General features: G+C 43.7%; 1 protein-coding gene across 1 annotated transcript; it reads left to right on the top strand.

The window, feature by feature from the left end:
- The first annotated feature begins 360 nt into the window (after window positions 1-360).
- ENOSF1 (enolase superfamily member 1) lies at window positions 361-15,314 on the top strand. Its single transcript, XM_050915769.1, is given in 13 exon segments — window positions 361-457; window positions 2,050-2,186; window positions 2,553-2,630; window positions 5,736-5,762; window positions 6,768-6,840; window positions 7,058-7,096; window positions 7,557-7,639; window positions 8,670-8,700; window positions 9,130-9,221; window positions 10,316-10,462; window positions 11,088-11,127; window positions 14,888-15,039; window positions 15,228-15,314. Coding segments are annotated over 13 exon segments (1,083 nt in total).
- The last annotated feature ends 453 nt before the right edge of the window (window positions 15,315-15,767 follow it).

Raw genomic sequence — 15,767 nt, 5'->3', positions numbered from 1 at the left:
CCTTTCAGATGGGCAGCTTTTAGCATCGCCTACCAACCTGGACTCCTGGTCTTGAGCTTGGAGAGGTGATTTCCTAAGAAAAGCCTGCAGTAATTTCCCATTATGCCCCACAAGGGACACCTGAGCTACTCCAAAAAAATGGAAAAACCTGGGTGAAGCCTGTGGGCCCCACACAGCAATTTGGCTGCCACAAAGCTGGTGTATCAATCATTAGGTGCAGACCGCATGGAGCTTGAGCTGGGAAACCCTGCCAGCCCCTGGCATGCTCAGCCTGGGGCTAGACCAGGTGGCCCCGGGGTGCAGCTAGCCACCACACAGACAGCCCACGTGTGGGTAAGCGCTTGACGTCGGCCTCTGAGGATGGCAGTGACTGTCAGCGGCATCCGCCTTCCCAGCTCGCTGGGCTGCCACATTTCAGACACCATGGTACGCGTGGCCAGGCGGGCAGGAGGCTTTTGTTAGGCAAAGCAGTTTGTTACAACAGGACGCGGCTGCGATGGTGTTCTATGAGCAGCGCCCAGTGAGCACATGCACGAGCTCCTCTGCGGTTCTCATTGCTTCCTTCTCATACCAGATGTAACTTCCATACGTAATTGGTTTGCAGCAGTGCTTTAGAAGGGCTTTCTAGTGCCCTTTCAGCCAGTCGGTGCCCTAAACCATAGAATGAGCAATTCCTTCTTTGCCACTCAAGTCTGGTGTTTCACTGACACTGTTGAATAGGTCAAAACGCTCTAAGCAATCAGCTGAACACCCACAAAACCTGTGACTTGATGATACCATGCCTTTTCCTCCTTCAATCTACCTTTGCAATTGTTTGTTACAGAAACATCTACATTTTTTTTAAAATCACTTAGCAATCAGACAAGTACGTACTCAGTTATTTTAAGCTTCTTTAAGGATAAACCATTATCTTCAGTCAGCCTAAGATTGGAGTCTATCACCTGGTCTGTTATAATATAAGATGCTGAACACTCTTCTGTTGTCATGAGTGAAATGTGCTTGGTACCACCTGCCTAGATACATAAATGACCTCAGCCACTGTAGTACATAATTCATCACATCCAAGGAAAGTGGGATGGGGTGTTCTTCCCACAGTGCAGGTAGGAACAGTCTCAGAGGAACTGAGACATAGGCAAGTAAAGTGTCTTAGCCAGAATCACACAAAAAGGTTCTTACAAAACTGAGGTTCAGACACGGGCTTCTCAGATCTCAAGCAAATACCCTGAACAGGGGAGACCTCACAGAATTGGACTCATGGTCTCATATTTCTTAAGACTCTCCTTATTCCATGCTGCTAAAGAAAATGATGGTTGGCACGAGGCTTCATACTGTGCCTGTCCTTTCTCTGGCACTCTGCAGTTTGCTAGACGTGATTTGCATGTGGTTTACCCTAACAAAAACCCTTGCTGGGAATATATGTTGACATTGAGTAGTGGTATGTGGGACTGGAAAAAAACAGAATTCAGCCTCAGCCCTGAGTCTTGGGGACTTGAAACAGCTGGACCACAACTGCCATTATCTCGCTGCCAGAAACAGAATGCCTTATGAGGAAATGAGAACTTGAACGTGACTGCAAGTACCAAAACAACTCTGGGAGATGCAGCAGTTGCTTGAAAGGCATGGTATGTAAAGGCTCACTCATTTATAGGAATGCTGTTTTCCTCAGAGGACATGTGATCTGATGGCCTCTGTCTCTTTAACAATGTTCTGGGCTGCCGGTCTAGGGTGGCTGTTTTCTTCCTCTGTGGAGTGGGAGGTGATACAGGAGCAACTCTTCATCTTGAAAGCCCTTTGTAATTATTAATTTTTTTGAGGAAAGGATCAGCATCTGGAAACAGGCAAGTATAAGATGAAACATAGCCATGCAACTAAATTGACAGAGGCCACCCAGATCTGGGTGCAAAGTGAATGGTTCCATGGTGATACTGCAAATTCATAGAATGTCGGAAAAGGTTTCTTCTCAAAGTATCAGCTGAGGAAAGGGCCCACAGTCATTCTGTTACAGGCATTTGGCTGTAATGAGGCAGTAAATTCTGCTATGCTTTGCAGTCATATGTGCTGTCAGGGCTTTCTTTATTCACATGGTCAACAGAGACATAGGAGAAATTGTCAACAACTTCGGAGGCTTCTACAGAGAGCTCACCAGCGACAGGCAACTCTGCTGGATAAGACACATTGGGGGTCCTGTTGTGAAAAGGATACTAACAAACATAGAATTTGTGCGTTTTCACAAAATATTTCCATTTTTATTCTTGGAAATTCGGAACATATCTCAGGCTAAGGCAAGCCAGGGTGAAGGTGACCACTCAGAGAGTTCCAGGTGGGTATTTGATGCAAGTCGCACATTTCAGCATCTACTTATTTTGTAGTTTTTAACCAATACAGATTCCTTCTTTTGTCCAGTATCAGTGACTTTTCCCCTTGCTGTGCTGTCAACAGTGCTGCCTTTTAAACTCTGGTGAACAAAATATCATTTAACAGAAACTGAGACATCGGTGAGTATCAAACCACTGTGGATGACACTGGTGGATATACATTTGTTTGGTCAACAGATTGGACCAGAGGAGGGTTCTGTGTACTTGGCCATTGCTGCTGTCCTGAATGTTCTGTGGGCCAAGCGAGAGGGAAAGGCAATGCTCATGGGATCTCAGTATAAGAATGCTCATTAATTCAGAGAGATTCCCTTCTCCTGGTTGCCCTCATTTGCACATCTGGTCTTCATTTTGCAGTAATTTCTACATATGTTTAGCTTTAAAATATCAAATAAAGTACAGGCATCACTGAGTTCTTGGAGACTCTGCACATCCCTAATTTTTGCAGGATGGAAAATTGTAGCAACTGCACAGGGCTTAGTGGTGGAATTGGTCAGAACATTTCATTTTGTTGGAGCTCTGGCATTTCTAAAAGAAAATATTTTTACCTAGCCCTGCTTATCAGACGTTTCTCTGTATGCCCTTCTCTTGATTTCATCTTTCTTACTTGGAGATTTTAATCTGAGATTTTAATCTTTTAGCCACTTCCCTGCTGAATATGCTGTTGATCTGAGAGCCAAATCTTGTATACTTAGCATGTTACTGTATATTAAAAATAACCTATTTAGGCAGTGATGTGACCAGCCATAAAGGCTGTGTGGTTAGAAGGGGAAATTACTGAACAAAATATATTGTCTGCTCAAAAATACTGACAGAGAAAGGCCTGTGTGCTTGTTTTGGCTGGGGTAGTGTTCATTTTCTTCATAGTAGCTGGTATGGGGCTATGATTTGGATTTGTGCTGGAAACAGTGTTGATAACACAGGGATGTTTTAGTTACTGCTGAGCAGTGCTTACACAGAGTCAAGGCCTTTTCTGCTTCTCACACCACCCCACCAGCGAGCAGGCTGGGGGTGCACAAGACGCTGAGAGGGGACACAGCCAGGACAGCTGACCCCAAATGACCAACGGGATATTCCATACCATATGGCATCATGCTCAGCATATAAAGCTGGGGGAAGAAGAAGGAAGGGGGGGACGTTCAGAGTGATGGCATTTGTCTTCCCAAGTAACCGTTACACGTGATGGAGCCCTGCTTTCCTGGCGATGGCTGAACACCTGCCTGCCGATGGGAAGTGGTGAATGAATTCCTTGTTTTGCTTTGCTTGCATGTGTGGCTTTTGCTTTACCTATTAAATTGCCTTTATCTCAACCCACAAGTTTTCTCACTTTTACTCCTCCGATTCTCTGCCCCATCCCACCAGGGGGGAGTGAATGAGTGGCTGTGTGGTGCTTAGTTGCTGGCTGGGGTTAAACCACAACAGCCTGCCAGCCTGGAACTGCGGACCTGGGGACTAGCCCTGTGAACCATAAAAAAACATCCTTGAAAAGTGCAGCTGGCCTCTTTGAAGTGCAGCTGGGGTACCTAGAAACCGGAGACATCCACAGATACCACCGACAAGCGCAAAACAAGGGACTGTAATGGCAATTTATTGTCTGAGAAGGTGGAAAACAGTCTGAAAAAATAGAATTGCTCTGAAGGAACAGAAAACAGCATCATCTATTGGCTGTTACAGGTGAAAAATAGAAATTAGCAGCATCTATTGGCTCCTTAATGTCCTACCCCCTCTTATGTCTCTGTGATATAAAAAGGACTTAATTTTTATCCAAAATGGAGCCCCTCTCTTTCTGAGAACTTCCTGGTTGAATCCCACACGAACTTTCTATGAGCGCTTGGGTTCTCCCCAGGGACGCCTGGCTGAAATCAGAGTCTGTGATGTGGATCATTTTGGAAGTGGGACTCTGCCTGCTGTCTTATTGGCTTGGTCTGTCCTCCCCTCTTTTGGGGATGGTTGGTCCTCCTCTGGGATCTGTTTGTTCCCCCCTTTTGAGGGGCTGGGTTTGGGTCCTTCTGAAATCTGTCTAATTCACTTAATATCGATATTATATATATTCATATATGTAACCTATCATAAATATATCTGCTGTTATATTGTTGATAAGTTTGCTTCATTAATGATAAGCTGTAGTAATCTGTAACAGTATATAGCTACTTGGCTGCTGCTGTTATTGGTTGTAGTACAATACTGATTGATGCTATTATTGATTGATATTATACTATTGATTGATACTATATTATTGATTGCGGAGAGTAATCCGTAATAGCTTGATACATATTCATTCATATTCATTTTGTTAATCATAAGTATGTTTGCTAGTGGCGATTCTTGTGGTAGTATACTTGCTTGTGGTGATTTTTGCGGTATTTGTGGTAATCTGTAATAAAGTAGAGAAATTTAGAGGATAAAGCTTCCATGCCTTTGTGTATTACAGAATCCTACAAGCCCACGGTCATGATCTCTCCACACCTGTAGGCCAGGTAACCCTTTAGGTTGTGACAGTCAGAAATTGGCCTTTTGCTCTGTGAGCTTAAAACCCTTGGTATGGTGGAGTCTTAGTCCAGAACTAGCACTTCAGGCCCCTGCAGGAGGACAAATAATACCTGGTACAATGTTGCTGTGGCCATATTCTGACAGGCACAGTTGGACATGCTTGCTGTTTGCAGACCTTTTGATTTAAGAGGACAGAAACAGCAAAAAGCTGTAGCTAGCACTGACTGGAGTCGCCGCTGTGCACGCTCAGGTACCATGTGGCTTGGGACACGCCACTGCATTACCCTGACTGTAGAGCTTGCAGGGGAGAGTGGGCTTGAGTCCCACCGGCTCAGGCCTGCGACCGTCCACTCTTTTCTTCACTTCTGCTCTGTTGGATCGAGCCTTCACGTATCATTGCTTGTGAAAGCAACCAGCAACCTTCAGCTTGCTAAAGTCAAAGAGCATAACACAGCCCAAAAAAGAGGCTCATCGAAAAATTCACAGAGGGACATCTTATATGTTGAAAGGGTAGTTTGTATGATGATGATTTCCAGCAAGGGAGGGGGCCGGAGGGAAGATCATCATTTCAGATAGGCAGTATAAGGTGCTTTTTTTTTTCTTTTTTAATAATCACCCCACCAATATTGCTTCCATAATGAAACCAGATTAAGAAGGACGCTCAATCCTTAATGATTTTCAGGGGAAAGTGTCGAATGTTCTTGCTTGGGTTTGAGAACCACATTGCTTTGGTGTCAGTAATTAATTTTGTGTGCCAAATGTAAACATACTTGCACTTCATTGACACTTCCTCATAAAGAAAAAAGCATCTGTGTGTTATCTCTTTTATGGCATCCATGTGGTTCCAGTTATTTAATTTGTTTTGTTTTCTAGTTTATGTGGAAGCTACTAGTCGACATGGTAAGGAAATCTTGTTATATTTCCAGTCTAAAGGCAACCGGGCCCTATTGTTTTTAACTGTATTAGAAGAGTACATGTTTTAGTTGGTGTCCAAACTAAAAAGGTCCTGCAGCTCATTTCAGACAGAAGCTGTTTCCCTGGCGGTGGGTGTTACTTTCTGCTCAGAGATGTCCTTCCCTCCCAACATACCCTCTTCATGTGTCTACCCTCATGCAGAGATGCAAACTAGCCCCTCTTCTCCGGAAGCTGTACAGCTTGTCTTGTCCGGCTCTACCATCATAGCTGGCAGTGGTAACTGATGTCTACTGCTAACAGGAAGCTGTGCACTTAAAGATTGTGCTTTAATCTGTAGGTCTTTGTTTATGATTTGGCCAAGGAGCTGCTTTTCTTTAAGTCTGGATAATTGGGGGTTTGTTTTATTTTTTTTAATTGCTGGGGGCTTTTTCCCAAAAATAACTCCTTACTGAAAACTAAAAACTCGGTAATTGAACTGTATATGCTACCATTGTCTGCTAGCAAACGCTTGGGCCTCGTGTTGATCTGTTTGCTGAAGTGATCAGTCATTTGGGGGGAATTCTGTTCAGTATTAAGATCTAAACAAGCCTGTTCTAAAATAACCTGTTTTTTCCTTTCCTGAGAGCAGGAGGTGTGACAACAGGGCTGCTTCTCTGTTAATTTGACAGCTGAAAAGTGTGACTTGGCTTTCCTGTTTAATTTTTTACTCCTGCTTGGATAGAGTTTAAAAGGAAGCTGAAAAGGGCTTATTATCAACTACTCACAGCCATGAAATTAGGCACACACACGTTTGGCAGTGCAACACAGGCTGATGAGGTGGTTGGGGGGGGAAGGTTTAGAATACCTGCTGTCACAACTCCTTGCTTGCTTCAGAGAAATAGGGAAAAGATTGACAGCCATTCCTCAAGCGACTAGCACTGCTTAATCTTTTTTCATCATACTGTTTTATTATGCTATGCTTTTTTATGGTATATGTCATCCTTGAATCAAGATGCCAAACAATTGCTATTCTGCATGGATTTCAGATATGTTACTGATGTGCTAACAGATGAAGAAGCTTATGGTAAGTCACCTTTCCTTCAAAGCTGGACTTTGGTACCCTCCATCTTCCTAATCCTTGAGTCGTCTCATCAGTTTTGGTGGGAGTAGCTCACTCAGGAATACACCACCAGCCTGTGAGACTAAGACAGGCTGGAGGGACAACCACAGTGATGAAATCTGGAGGGAGAGGAGAAGTTATTGTTCAGTGTAATTTGATATTTATGCTTGTTCCCCTCCAGAACTACTCCAAAATGGCCTGCTTGGGAAAAAGGAAAGGGGTGAACTTAAACAGATCTGTACCTGATGAAAGCCATTACTCTGCATCTCTTAGAGAATGGGAAGGGGACTGTGTGAGATGAAGCCTGTTGTTTGCTAGCATCTTCTCACATGTTCCAGGAGCGCAAAGTCAGACATTCGGTTTGTGCTACATTGGTGACTTCTTGCCATATAAATCTTTGTGTTGGGTTAGCAAGGAGATTGTGCTGTTCTCAGCTTCTTCCAAGGATTTATCTGGTTTGCAGTTCTCTTGCAATGAAATAGCTAGGGAGCAGAGGGAAGGGCTTATTCAGCAAAATTGATCTATTTGATTAAAATTATGGCTTTCAAGGAAAAAAAGAAGTCAAAACACCTCCAATCTTTCAGTTTCCCCAAAGAACATTCTTTGATGCACTATTTAAAAAAATAATCCTCTGTTGACTAAAACACAGCCTGACTTGAAACCATCCTCATCTGCTTCAGAACAGCAAATGTTGAAGCATGGATATCTGACTTACACAACATCCTGTGCCTGGCTGGGCTACTCAGACCAACAATTAAAACAGGTTTGAATGTTCGATCTTATAATAGTAAGATTTTAAATGGTATGTGAAGTGGGGAAATGCTAACAGATGATGATCAATTCTCACTGCTTGCTCCTGAACACTTAGAAGTTTTGCTGGACTGAGTAAAAATGTAACATTGCAGATCCATTTTGGGAGGTAAAAAGCAGGCCCAATGCCATTTAAGTAATTTTTGCAGTAAGGCAGAGTGTTACAGTCCTGTCTATGATCAGGATATACCCAAGGAATATAAGTGTTCAGAACAAGGTATTAAGGTGGAAGTGGAAGTCTCTATATTGGTATATTGTGTGTAACAGCGAGTTTGCATGGGTGCAGCTGTGTTGGTTTAAGCAAGGATCTTATGCACATAGGGATACTCAGGAGAGTGATATGAATTAACCAAAAGTGTGATCATTAAGAGTGTTAATGAAAACACATAAAACCTGTGCTTGGATAGCTATGTTCAGAGCACAGTGCCCTTAACCTGCAGTAACTTCATAGATGAGAAATGGGGATGTCTCCTTCACAGACAACATGAACCTCAAAAGTTTGATAATTGCTGATTTCTTCTAGAACTTCTGGTTGCCTTGGCTTTGAGGGATATTCTGAAACTGTCAGCAGCAGAGGACCCTTAGCTTCCTTTGTAAAGCAGCATCCTTATTGCCAGAGAGACTTGCATGTGCTTGGCTTTCTGTGAAATATTGTGAAAGCTTTGGACAGTTTATTGGTGTCCGATTTAGTTACTACAGCTGGGATTTATCTTCTGGGAAATATACGCCGTGTTGCCGAGTCATGGGATGTTCATACCTGGATTAGAAAAATTTATCGTATGTTACAGTTAGCTGGGTTGAGGAGTTTGGTTCAGTTGGATGTTATTCATATATCTGATCTCATTTTCTGATGGTTTTCTGCTACCTCCTAGGAAGACATAAAAAGCTTATTCTTATTCTGAAAATGTGTAAATTAATATTATTCTAGATGCAGTGTGGTAGAGTTATTTGGAGATGTATAATTGATGTAACTTTGCTTGCAGTTACGCACATAGGCCTTGAGAGAAGGTTGGACAACATATAGTAAACACTTGTATTGAGTGTTATTCTTCTGTGTTTTATGCTTTGAACAGATGGACTAGACCTAGTCTAACTCTTCCAGGTCTATGATATGGGCAGTGATGACTTTGCTTCTGTACCTCTCTCAGACACTTCCCCCTTCTACTACTGCATAATGCTGCATTGCAGGAATACAGTAATGATATGGCAAAGCTGAGGGCTGATCACAAATGAAGATAAACATGTTTCCATTGATTTATGAAAAGAACATTGCTGTTTTATTTTCAGAGTAGGATGAAGCTTACTCACAAGGGAAGAGAACTAATAAGAAAGTTTTTTTCTGTAAGACAGTGATGCTGAAATTGTAAATTCTGGTTTATGGATTCTGGTTTACTGCTGCATTAATCATTCAGAAGTGATCTATATCTTGTTCCAAATATGCATCTAGGTTCAAAGTAAAGGTGGGTGCAGATCTGCAGGATGATATTTGCAGATGCAGATTTATACAAGAAACGATTGGCCCAGACAAATTAATAGTGAATATCACTTTTTACTACTATACTATGTTATTTTCTATTTAAAACCATTAGATGAAATATCTCTCATTATATACATTTCTTGACAAATATTTTTTTCTTCCTTCTTCAAATCCTGAATAATGATGGCAACAAATGTTGATATATATCAACAAAGAGCAGTATTGGACATGACCAAAGTAGAGGTATTACTAAGAATTTTACCCTGTATTTCTGTGCCAGAACTTCCATTCAAGTCTGCGGAGGAACCCCACTTCCAGGATTGTCTTCTAGAAGATTTAAAGTGCCTTTTATATCCAAGGAGGCTTCCAGAGGAAAGCCTTTTAATATTTTTTCACCAATGTTTGGCCAAAAATAAACTGGAAAAGAAATTTTTCAAACTAAAATATTTGAATGAAAAGGAATAATTAGATGGAAGTCACACATTTTGATTTGGAAATGTTACCCTGTTAACTGCTATGGGCTGGATTCTTTGCCCCATGTGTTCCCTGACACGCCACAGCTCCCGACCTACTCTGGGTGCTGCAGTGCAGCCCAGAGCTTTCACGGGATGCCATATATCATGAAATGCTGAACCAGGAACTCTGTGAATACAGGATGGCAAGGACCTGAAGAGCCTGCAGAGGAACTGTGGCGTCATTTTCAGATGCCTCACTTTTTGCAGGGAGAAAAATTCTCCCTTGTGTGGGAGAGAAGTGCTGCTTGAGAAATTCATTTAAACTACTGCATTTTTTTGTCAAGAAGCTCTTCTGCTGAAAATTTCAGGCAGCCATGTCCATGTTTTAGGGTGCTTTACTCAAGTATATGCTGCCAAGATACACTCATTCCCACAGAAGACTCTGCTCTACTTCCTACAGCTCCTGATCTGCTTGGTTCAAACCCAGTCTGGATATTGCTACAGTCATTGCAACTCAATATAAGTGTGGCCAAAAGCACAATACGGACAGAATGGCAATTCCAGCTTTTCATTTCCTTTCTACTTCCTGAATTTCTACGATTGCATATCAATTTTGCAGCTCTTTTTATGAGAGTTTGACAGAAAAAAGTCAATAGAATCCTTCAGTGTATTTGATTCTTATTTTCCTTATCCCCAGATGCTGGATGCAAACCAACAATGGGAAATAAAGGAAGCAATAGAGTGGGTCACTAAACCAGCTGAGTTTAAACCCTTGTGGATTAAGGAGCCAACATTTCCAGATGAGGATATGCATGTCCAGATGGAACATGCAACCATTTCAAAGGTTAGAGAGTTAATTTTTTTTATTACAGTAATAATACAGTGACTCGAGTCAGTACTGTAGTGTAATATTGATACTGTTCCTTCACATATTCAGAGTTCAGGTTGAACTAGTTATTCAGAGTACCGTTAAATCTATTTGCTACAGGACCTTGACACACATTCTGCACCTGTATTCCCTTAAGTTTAAAGAAATAGTTTGTTTCTAAAAAAAATACGTAAAAGGACTGTAATGCCTGCATGAGGAAGGCAGCCAACATTTAGTATGAAATGTGAATGAACTTCTTTTTAAAATGTGTGGTTTCCGGTGAAATTGGAAGTTCGGTTCAGAATTTGTGCTCCCAACATGCTATACTCAGCAGCACCATTAAAACCCCAGATGTACAGTATGTGCATTTCTTTACTGCTCCGCACACTCTGCTATATAATTCTTTACATTGCTTGTGCAGCAGAGAAAGCAGGAAAAAAAAAATCAATAAAAAGTTTTATAACATGTGTTACATTTTCTATAAAATTAGTAGAAAACAGTATGCTGAATCAATTGTTATTCTATCCTTTACGCTACTGAGTAACTCCATTGGGAATTAAAAAACAGAAGCAAGTCTTGAATGTTTGTTATTTCCTTGCAGGCTTTAGCACTGCTAGGAATTGGTGTGGCAACCAGAGAACATGTGAGTATATGTATAAGTGCTTGGGGCTTTTTCCTAATTACTACTTGTTTAATGCAACTACTGCATAATGTTTGGAGTTGGTGCCAAAACTCCTTTGCATTTCTCACTAAAGTTAAATACTACAGCTTGGTTACAGCAGAAAATTACTTGGTATCTATTTCAGCTATTCCCTACCACGGTTGCCTCCCTTCACCTTATCTCCCTGGTTCATTCTTCCCACACATAATTTCTGTGAACAACCTGGAAATATCTGATTTTTTCATTATTATTACTAGAGTAACTGCTAAAATTTCATATTCTCAAACAGTGAGAAATATGAAAGAACGCATCCATGATCGTGATTGCCCACATGAAAGGTAGAGAAGCAAGGTACAAAGAGTAAGTGCATTCTGCTCCGTGGAGCACACTGCAGCTCCATGAGACAACTTGGATAACATCTGTGCAGAACAATGTAGGCTGGACAATGTGGTCTGTAGAGAGGTGCAGGGCTGCTGAAGCTGACATCCCCTGTAGCCCAAGGATAATTATCACAGCTCCCATTTTGCTCTGTGGGTTTGGTGCTTAAGTGAGTGTTTTGCTCAGCACAGCAGCGCATGTGTAGACATGACCTTGCAGTGGCTATATGACGGAGTGGTTTTTCGAGTGGAGAGGTTCCTGGCTCCTCTTCTTGTATCAACTGTATTTGTGCTGCACTAACTCAACTGTAAAGGTCAAAATCCCAGAAAATCATGCTGTTAGCAAGCTGTAGTTCATCCTCTCAGTGGCACCAGGGGCACTGTCAGGGGTGCAGGGAGGGCTGGGGAGCCTGAAGCCGATAGCATGGCTGGCAGGGCAGGTCTGGAAGAGGCAGCCAGGGTCAACTGAGAAGGTTGCCAGATGAGGTCATGGTGAGGAGACAGCCAGGGTCTGGCCCAGTGACAAGGACCAGGGTCAGACACAGCCCAGTGACTGCCAGCCTGTCCACGGTGATGAAGTTGGACCCAGGTCGAGCTTGGCCGTCAGCCTGCGGTTCAGGGACCGGATCAGTGAGGTCCATGGCTTGGTACAGCTGCAACGTGACAGGAGATGGTCACACCTAGGGGTAGCTCAGGCGGGGACTGGGGGCCATGGCCTGGGCTGAGATGGGTCCCGAGGGCAGGCGTGAGGGGGGAGGCCTGCAGTGAGGCTGGACAGGGCCAGCAAGGCCACTCCTGATGGCAGCTCCTCCCCAGAGGGATGTGTCCTCCCACCCAACAGAGATCTGGGCTCAGATGGGACTTGCTGAAGAGTGATTTAATTGCTGCAGGGTGTAGGGGGCATTTCAGGGGACACAGAGCCAGGGCAGGGACAGGGAAATGGGAAAGGGACATGGCAGGGGGGATTGGAGCCAGGTGGGGGGCTCAGGCAGACCCTGAGTAGCCCAGGGCTTGGCAGGCTTATGGGGGGGACGACAAAGGGGGGATTCTCAGACAGCCCCTGAAGAGCCCCGAAGCCCCCTGTGAGGGGTTCACTCAGAAGCTTGGGTTTGGGCAGGGGCCGATGCTGTGGGAGGGTCAGAGCCAGGAGCCAGGCCAGGTTTGTAGGGCAAGGCCTTGTGCAGCCATGGGCCTGGCTCTGCGGTGCTGGCTTAGGCCTTGAGACAGCCTGAGATAACTGGCAGGGTGCCAACAGGGGCCAGCTGCTCCCGGGGGACCGGGAGCTGTGGGGGGTCTCCATGGGGGCAGCAGGGCAGAGGCCTCCCAGCCAGGACCATCCCACCTCCAGTCAGGAGCGGGGTCGGTAGGAGGCAGTGGGGTAGCCCCAGCCCCAAGCACTGGGCACCTCCCTGGGGACAAGGATGGGGATGGGCTGAGGCCAGGCCAGGCCAGCAGTGTGTGAGTGGGCTTCAGGATCAGGGCTGGTGAGGAGAACCAAGGTCAGACACAGCCCAGGATGTGTCCGGACAGGGCCATGGCAGACCAGGGCCGTGGTCACGAGGCCAGGCCGGGATATCGGTCCATGGGCAGACGTGTCCACAGCTGTACCGCAGCTGGAAGGAGGTACACCTGCAATGCCGCCCAGGCAGAAACTAAGGCCCATGGGCAGAGGGTGTGGGCCCCAGGTGAGACTGGTCAGGGTGAGGCCTGTCAGTGCACTCAGTGCCCTGTCTGGCCTTAGGAGGAATTTGGCCAGTATATATGCAGCTATTTTTATGAGGCTGAAACCTTTCCTTTCCCCCAGGGAAACTCATTGCTAGCATTAGTAGTAAGTCACTGCCATCAGCTATATTTAAATACTTTTCACATTAAATATTTGTAATGAGTCCAAAGACCAGAACTAATTCCCGGATATATCATAAATAGCGAGGTGTCAATAGACAGGCTGGTACCTTTTAGAATACCAGTCTCCAACCTAAAGTAGATTGTTTTTTATTGCACCCATCATTTTGCCAAGTCTTGACTCCAAATCTACAGAGCCAAACAATGTGAATTAACAAATTCTCGGTTCTCTGCAGCAACTGGAGACAACAGTGACTGCATTAGCATAGTTTCTCTGCTGCCAGTTTCTCATGCCAAGCCCTGCTATCAACATACTTCATTGTGCTTCTCGCTCTCAGCTGTTGTCTACCAGTAGATAGGACACAATTTGGGGAGGGGGGTTCATTTTATAATGAACATCTATTAGGATGAGTTTGAATTACGCATTAGTATAGCCTTGCTTTACAAAGTAAAGGCCAGTCCTGAATACTGGCTTTACTTGATGGTTTATATAACCTTTTTCTTCTTTTCACCGTAACATCTGAGAACCGCATAAGCATTTAATGTATTTATCCACAGAATTCCCCTGTGAATAAGGGGAGTACTATTATCCATACTACAAACACGGGAAATTAATGTGAGGCCTGAACTCACTGAGCAACTTAGCCAAGCTCCAGACAGGAAATCTATAGCACATCTAGAAATTGAATCCTGACTCTTAACCAAGTGTATCTTGTCTACAAGAACATCTCTCATCTGGCTGGATTGATCTCCAGAAGAAGGAATGTTCTCCTACAGCAGAATCACTGCTATATTCACTCTAGCTGTCTCAAAATGGGAATAGCTGCTCATTCACATGGGCAAGCACATCCCAAAGCTGTGCAGTGCTGAGCATGCTGAAGTGGGGCTAAGACAGTCCAGTCCCCAGTGTTCCCCAAGTCCCTGCCTGGGGACATGGCTGGGTGACCAGAGGGGGGTGAGTCGGCTCCTAAAGGAGCTAAATCCTAAAAAGATTTTGAGGCAGTCTGTGAGGCAGTTATCTGGCAGAGCTGCCCGAACAGTTCATGCAAGCATTACATAATGGTTTCACTACAAACTCGGCTGCCTTTGCGTAGGTTAAGCCCCCGTCCTTATCCTGGAATGGAAGAGCCATTTTCACTTGGCATTTTCGCTTCACTTTCACTTATGCGGTTTAACATCCAGTTAAGGGGCAGTAATTTCCAAACTCATTCCAGGATGACTATGCCCTTTGGCACACAGTGATTTTTTTTTTCAGTGTACCTCAGTTCATTGTGTCAGGTGTAGTTCTCTTAACATTACAGGTATAAGCTGATTATTTTTAATATTGTCAACATCCTTGAACTTCACTTCATCCAAATTCTCATGTGATCTCTCATTTAAATGGAGTAATTAAAACAATTTGGATTTATTGAGACACACAGGAGGGACACTGTACAAATGTTTTTATATGAGTTGCCAGCAGCTCTCGTAATATGTTAATTTGGGAGACTTCAGGTCTTAACTTTTTTTTTTTTGCCTTACACTGCCACAACAGAGTGATATTTAAACAGCTTCTACAAGCTAAGGCCCTGAGTTATCTCCAAATTAACAGCTGCAGGCTGGGAAGTGTGAATGAAAACTTGTCTGTGCTGCTGATGGCCAAAAAGTTCCAGAGTAAGGCTCTGCAAAATGCAGCGGCAATGAAAAAATCTTTCTCTCCCCACCCTCCCAGCTAGTCTGATTAGTTTCTTCAGCTGTCATGCTTGTGATTTTTGAGCATAAGCTTGCATGCACTGCTGTAATTTTCTTTGTTGCATGTCATGCTGTAGGGCTGCACCAAAGGGCTTTCGATGTCTTGGTATTGGGCACTGTCTTTCTCTAGTATGGACTTGGGGGTCTCTGTGAATTAGTCCAGCACTTGGTAATATTTGACTATATCCCCTATCTGAAAGCCTTGAAAGCAGGTTAGTTATACAAAATACTCCAGTAGCAGTTGACTATGGTGATCGTTCTTTTTTTTCTTAAAAAAGATGTTGCTACATGGTGGTCACAGCATGCATTTGTCTTGTTACCCTACAAGACCACCTGCCTGTGGGCTACAAAGTGTGGATTAAACTTCAAGCAGGTGAAAGGGAACAGTTTGTAGTTTTGATAAAGGTACTTGAAACCTGGGCCGCATTCCATATTCAGACACTTCACAGATGCCAGTCACTATGGTGGCAAACTCACCAAGTCAGACTAATTAACAGACTATTGATTTTGATGGCTGATCAGGTAGGTGTTTGTCTCAAAATTCAGACACAGTTCCTTCTTTTCTGACCCCTCATCTATCATGACCAGATAGCTAATATTCTTTCTGGGATTGCAGTAAGGCCAATTTTGCAACGTATCATAACATGTCAGAAATAATGTGGGTTAGGAA

The sequence above is a fragment of the Gymnogyps californianus genome, chromosome 2 (assembly GCF_018139145.2).
Source record: "Gymnogyps californianus isolate 813 chromosome 2, ASM1813914v2, whole genome shotgun sequence".
In the NCBI taxonomy this organism is placed as follows: Eukaryota; Metazoa; Chordata; class Aves; order Accipitriformes; family Cathartidae; genus Gymnogyps; species Gymnogyps californianus.
This window is presented reverse-complemented; position numbering and strand designations above follow the sequence as displayed.